Source organism: Callospermophilus lateralis, chromosome 16, assembly GCF_048772815.1.
Source record: "Callospermophilus lateralis isolate mCalLat2 chromosome 16, mCalLat2.hap1, whole genome shotgun sequence".
Classification (NCBI taxonomy): Eukaryota; Metazoa; Chordata; class Mammalia; order Rodentia; family Sciuridae; genus Callospermophilus; species Callospermophilus lateralis.
The window spans coordinates 75964332-75971264 of NC_135320.1; the positions used below are offsets into that span (position 1 = coordinate 75964332).

The window sequence follows — 6933 nt, forward strand, 5'->3', positions numbered from 1 at the left end:
GAATTCTGGAACCTAGCAACTGGTTAGCTCCTCTTAAACTGACTATCCTTCAAATTGGAGCTACTGGATGAAGCATGTCATGTATGAAAAACTGCTTGGTGTCACTTAGGTCACCTCTGAATGACCCCTGGGGATACATCCTGTTTGCACATAGAATTGCCTCTGCCATGAATTTTGGGCCCATTTCTTGGATTTCTTCCAGTCACCAAGGCTTGGAAGAGCTCCTCAGGCTTCATTCTGCATTTCGTAAACCCTAGAAGTGAAAGCCAGGTGGCTGTAGAGAGCCTCTGGCCATTTGACATAGGAGAAGATAGCCCCGGGAAGACTAGTGCCTTTAGATGGTGATTAGGAAGACAATCACGGCATCGTCTCATGTAGTTAAGAAGAGCCTTGTGAAGCTTCTAGTTTAATGATCTGGCAAATGGATAAAGAAGTCAGGAGACGGCTGGCTACAAGGGAAGCCATGAGCTTTGGTATCACCCAGACCTGGGCTCCGGTTCCAGTGGGTTGGCTTATTGTGTGTGTGACCTTGGAAAATTTGACCGCTGTGTCTTGATTTCTCCACCTACAAGAAGGAGCTCTGCGTTTGCCTTGCTCATTGCTGAGCCAGAGAAAAAGGGGAGGGGGGTGGAGAGCGAGGGAGATGATAGAATAAATGAACCAGAACAAAGTGAGCAATCAATAAAGTCTGGTATTTGAGTTCTGTTGCAGTTACTCCATCTCAATAGCTGTGTGGAAGAGTGATTATAATCAACAGAAGCCTTCTTTTCTTTCTTTCTCACCTTTTCAAATATGTCCTGAGTGCTTCTACGTGCAAGCCATTGACTGTAAGGCCAAGATTTCTCAATAGGAATGAGACTGCATATGTTCATGCATCTGAGGAACTTTTTTGGAACTTAGAACATTTGAGTTTGGGTTGGTCGTGTTCTAATCCAAAGGGTGGTTAAGAACATCTAGATTTGAACTCACAATTTCACCTGCAACAAAAGCCCACTGCATTTATTTAACATGCAGATACCCGGCCACTTTATCCTCTCTTGCTCCTCAACCTCACACCAGTTCTTTCTGATTTCTCCCACAATTACATTGTCACCAAGCAACCAACCCTGCTTGATGGGCAGTCCTTGTCTTTTCAGGGTGAATGGGTTAGTTAAGGCAGGACCACTGGCTCAGCTGGTTCTTAGAACTTTTCACTGGGGTGAGAAGTCAACCCTGCCTTGACATTACATAATGTCTAATCCACGTGTGATCCAGAGAGAGGAGTTCAAGCAGTGGTCACATGTCCTCAAATACTTCTAGGACACTATAGTCCCCTACCAGTATCTGTCTCCCTACTATCACCTTAAATCTCAGGAGGAGGACGAGTCTCTCTCCTCCACCAAGACCAGATGCTTCAGGAGATTAGGGATTCTATACTTCTTAGTCATTACATCTCCAGTGTCTACAACAGTGCCTGGCATACAGAGGATCCCAAAGTAATGAGTGAATGCATGAACGAGAAAGAATGACTTGATTTTTGCAGGGATCCGGTCTCAAATTTTGATGATTCAAGATATGCATCACTGTCAATAACTTTGGAAAAGCACTTTTAGAAAGCACATTACTCTCAGGCTGGGATTGGGTCTCAGTGGTACATGCATGAGGCACTGGGTTCAATCCTCAGCACCACATAAATATAAAATAAAGATATTTTGTCCACCTTCAACTAAATATATATATATATATAAATTTAAAAAATTTTTCTCAAAAAACACGTTACTCTCAATATTCAAGTCAGAGGGGCTGTTTCTTATAGAGCAGGCAGGAGGAGGGAAGGGGTGCTAGGATAAGAGGGTAATTTTAAAGCAAATAGTATAGACACAAGAGGAATGAAGGATGACAGAGGAGCCCCTGGGTAGATGTGGGGCCACACCCACCAACTTCCTCTTAAGAACTGAGAGAGTCGCAGATGCAAAAGGACCTGCCACTCAAGTCCTCAGTCCCCTTTTCTAATTGCTTTTAAGTTTCTGTCATGAGCGTGATTTCTTCACCTATTAAATCCTCACCTGCAGCATAATGCACGTGACTGATTAAGTGTGTGGCTGTGTGCCCAAGTGGGACCCTCTCCTTCCACAAAAAAACATCATTCTGGGGCTTTTCTTATTCATAAAATGGTTTCTTTCTCCAAAGACTGGAAAGAAAGCAGTATTTCTCAAAATCAGCCGAACAGTCGCAGTACTTGCTGGCCTTCTGACATGATAGCCCTTCCTCTAGGATTCGCATTGCCCTAGCGGATTTCTTGACTAGAAATGAAGCTCTTGTCTTTATTCAGGGCAAAGTGGAAGCTGAGTTCCACCTGGTCACAGCAGAAGAAGCCGAGAAGAATCCTGTGGGGAAAGCCCGGAAAGAGCCGGAGCCCTTGGCCAAGCCCAAGTGAGTGCAGCTGTGGGGGAGTGGGAGTGGGGAAGGGCCACCGCGCCCCTCTGGTCTCAGAGGACGCCTGTTCCACTGGAGCTTCCCTAGGGAGCAGGAGTGAGTCAGTCGGTGCCACCCAACCTGCGTAGCCTGTGTTTCCACGACTGAACACTATCCTGACAGCAATGGAGACTTTGGCAAATAGAGAGGTCCTTGTGCTGTGGGGACACAGCATTTCTAGATTGCTTTCACATCGTTTTCCTACCCGTGTTTAGTGTGAATATAAAGTCCACAAGGAAGTCCACAGGTTTTTCTACTTGACCTTGATTCAAACATACAGAATTGTCTTAATTTTTTTTTAATTCTTCACTGAAAAGTTTTCCTATATTGCTGTAGTTGCCCTAAGTAGGATTTTTAATGTCTGTGGAATATTTCACAGACTTAATGCCCACAATTAACTTGATTGTCACCCCCCATCAGATATTCAATTTTCTTCTTTTTTCTATAATTATAATACGATGAAGATATTTTCCTTTTGTAAATCAGTAAATTCCCAGAAGTAGATTTACTATGAAAAAAAGGGTTGCTTTATTGAATTTAATTCTTAATTACATATCAATTAAAAAGTCAATAGCTGGGGCTGAGGTTGTGGCTCAGCAGCAGAGCGCTCGCCTAGCGTGTGCAAGGCACTAGGTTCGATCCTCAGCACCACATAAAAATAAATAGATAAAATAAAGGTATTGTGCCCAACTACAACTAAAAAGAAAATATTAATAAAAAAGTGAATAGTGGTAGATATGAAATCTGCATATAAAATACACTTGGAAATTGTATGTGTCCTATTCCAGGTGTCTCAAGGTGAGTGGCCTTGCCTTTGGGCCTACCTTCCATCTCCCACAGTGCTAGGAACACCAGGTGCTTAGTCATTCATTAGCTCCATTATTTAGAAGCACCCAGTAAAAGAACACTTTGGAGAATACAGATTCAAGACATAGTTACACCTTCCAGGAGATTTCTGTTTACTTAGGGAAAAATAACAGATTCATAAAATGGCTCTCAGAGTGCAGGAGACAAATACGTTGGCGATAGGTGAGTTAGGAATTCAGAGTGAGGGGCTCATCATGGACTGAGGTGGTCAGAGGAGGCTGCAGCCAAAAGTGGGGCAAGAGCTGGTCGTGGTGGGACAGACGGAGGGCAGTGGGGCCTCTGGCTGTAACTCCAGGCCAACCTTTAGGCTGCGACAGGGACCCTGGTCACCCCATGTCAGATTGTTCCTGCTTCAGGCAACGTGTGGTCTCTGCCCCATTCTCAGGGCTCAGAAATCGGGTCCCCAGAAATCTGGAGCCAGAGTATTTCCTGAGGGCCCGAGAGTCCTGAGTGTTGACCACACGACCCGCTTCCCCGATTTCTCTCTCCTCCCCCAGCCGCCCAGACACCTCCTTCTCCTGGTTCATGAGCCCCTTCAAGTGCCTGTACCACCTCATCTGGAAGAATTACAAGAAGTACATCATCATCGGCTTCATCCTCATCATCCTCATCATCTTCCTGGTTCTCTTCATCTACACCTTGCCGGGAGCCATCAGCCGGAGGATCGTCGTGGGCTCAGGCTCGTAGGGGTCACGCAGGACTGGATCCCCCTTTTTGTGAATCCTTTCCTCTCCTCATCTGCAAACATCTAAGAAAGTCCTGGGTGAGGCACTGTGCTGAGCACTGAGAGGAGAGAGGCTCAAAGGACCCAAGAACTGTCCCTGTGTCTCTGGACAGATCCACTCTTCTTGAAGGAGGGGGAAAGAGACGTCCCCTCCCTCCCCAGCCCCTGCCACCATCTTTCAGGCCGTAGCCCTAAGTCATGCTTTTGGCATGGAATAGTGACTCCTTCACCTCTGGATAATCCGCAGGGACCTCCAGTTGACTGAATGAATGTCTACTTTATATCATTAGTTGTATTCAGAGAGATTGAACTCTGGTCTGAGGTTTTCTTACCAGTACCTTATTTTAATTGAAATGTTGCAGCAAACAGACAAAGATATTTTAGCAAGTGAACAGGTATTTACCCTGATCTAGATATCCTAACCAGTTTACAGAATGCAGTCACCGATTCAGGCTGGGAAACTGGCTTGGAGAAAACTGTCATAAGTCACCCAACATACTTCATTATTGACCTTCCCACCTAGAGACGGAGATGTTGCTGGGTCTTTTTCATTACAAGGATCATGTTCAATAGTAATCGTGAGTTCTGAAAAAATCCATTTTGATTTATGCTTTCTGGCAATTTCCAAGAGGAATTTTACAATTTGTTGTAAGATATGTGAAATATAACTCTGTGAGAGTGTGTGTGTGTGTGCACGTGTGTGAGTGGGTGTCGGGGGCGCTCCACACTACCAGTAGGAATTGTCATTTACCAGGTACCCAGAGTACACAGCCACCAAGTACTGTGTCCCCATAGACCGTGATATGAACGGCCATCCCTGGCACTGTCCAGCACTTAGCCTGACCAACATCTGTGCAGGCTTCATCATGAGTCTCAGGTGCAAATTCATTTCAAAACCAGTCTTAGGACAAGACCCCATGCACTTGTCAAGGTCAGTTGTTGTTGAAGGTGAACTTCTGATCTTCACAGCAGTTTGTCCAAGCTGCCCTACCAAAGGCATGGAGTTGAAGCAAGGGACTGGTTTTCTCAGATAAAGAGGAAAGAAAAGAATGGCAATGTATTGCCTCAATGCTCGAGCAGAATTTTTAGCTTCAAATACAAACAACACGTCAATCATTGACTTCTATTATAAAGGGCCATCTTGGGTGGCATTGAAGACACTGGTTTGGGATTCCTCTCGACACCCAGAGCACCAGGGCCACCGTTTTCTTTGTTGATCGGCTTGCACAGAGGTGACTCTTGTAAAGGCAAGTGTGTTTACTTCTTCATAGAAAGTCATTCTAGAATGTTCCTGGTCCATCAGAGAAAGACCAAAGCATGTTCTGTGTAATTTTAGATTCAAGCCTCATTCACTGAACTCGTCCCTGGTAACCATTGTGCCCTGTTTCCTGAAATGTGTGCTGCCTCTGTGATGTTTTCATGTGAGGTAGTTACAGCCGCGTGGCTCATTCTTACTGTGCAATGATGCATGGCTGCCAATGACGTGGTCAAAAGTACATGGTGGCATGGGACACATGCCTGGAATTCATTTGTATATAAAATAAAATATGCATCAGCAAACGGTATGTATAGCCACATTGTAGAAAGAAAAAAATGTGTGCATACATAGAAAAAATGCCTGGAGGAATATGGCAAGATGTTAATAGAGACTGTCTTCAAATAGTATGATCTTTCCTTTTCCTTCTTGTTTTTCCATTTCTCCTAAAACTGCCAAGATAAATATGTATTGGTTTTAATGTACAAAGTTTAATTAATAAATAGATATAAGTTGACGTGTGTTCCTATCAAGGTATTTATTGGGTATCTCCTATGCCCTGGGCTATGGGGATGCAGATGAAATAAGATGTGCACGGCCTTTAATTCTGCAGCTCCCATGAGATTGTCTCATCTTGGGATCACGGGCCGTCCAAGAGAAGTAAGAATCGTGCCTCATGGATAAGATTAAGAAACAGCAACACATCTCTGGTGTTGATGAAAAGAGCAGTATTATTTTAGGATGAGTTTGGAAGTAAGGTATTGTACTTTCTGCTGGATTTGGAAAGGTAGTTAAAACCATGTACATCATCGAAACTCACAATAAAAGCAAGCCAAGGATCGGAACCCCAAGTTAAATAGAGCTCATCAACTTCCTTTGATGCCAAAATACTAAGAACCCTTCAGGTAGAAGCATTTTAAACACTTTTAGATCAGATGCCCTCCTAAGAAACGTGTGAGGAGAAGCGGTGAACAAGGACGGTTTTGGAATCTGCTCTGCCTGGTGTTCTATACATAGCTGTGCATATGGTCTGTCCTCATGTATAACACACTTAAAATAAGATAATGTTCTGTGCCTGACTGTGCAGCCTGACCTTAAAGATATTACAGTAAGGAAAAAAAAAAAAAAAAACCAGAGCCCACTTTTCAACAAGTTGTCATGAACCCTTATTTGTGTTCTTAAATAAGATTCATTTCATTGTATTCATTTGACAACTTACGGGTTTTTCCTACAGCTTAAATTTGTTTCAGAATGGATATATGTAAATAATTTTTATAACATTTGAATTCTTCCCCCCCCAAAAATAAAACAAAATCAATATTGGTAAAAACAACAACCAGCCACAGGACAGGACACCCTGCTCTGTGTCACCAGTGTTGAACCGTTTGGTACCTCTCTTGCTCTTTCCTTGACAAGACACCTAAATGGTGCTTACCACACCCACTTCACAGCTGGGGACATTTGGTGTCATTCATTCAACAGGTAATTTGTGACTTCCCTCCTCATTCCAGGTATCATAATCAACCCTGAGTTGGATGGAGAGAAGACATAAATCAATCACTTACACAGATAATTAATGATGGCTTGAATTGGGCCATGCACCGGAAGCAGAGGAGCATCTCACTGAGGTTTC

General features: G+C 43.7%; 1 protein-coding gene across 1 annotated transcript in view; it reads left to right on the forward strand.

Annotated features, from left to right (window-relative positions):
* Positions 1–4008, forward strand: part of Fer1l6 (fer-1 like family member 6) — a 113987-nt gene extending 109979 nt beyond the window's left edge. The window contains exons 39-40 of the mRNA XM_076835781.2: positions 2312–2412; positions 3819–4008. Coding sequence (XP_076691896.2) covers positions 2312–2412; positions 3819–4008 — 291 coding nt within the window. The remainder of the gene's footprint in view (positions 1–2311; positions 2413–3818) is intronic.
* The last annotated feature ends 2925 nt before the right edge of the window (positions 4009–6933 follow it).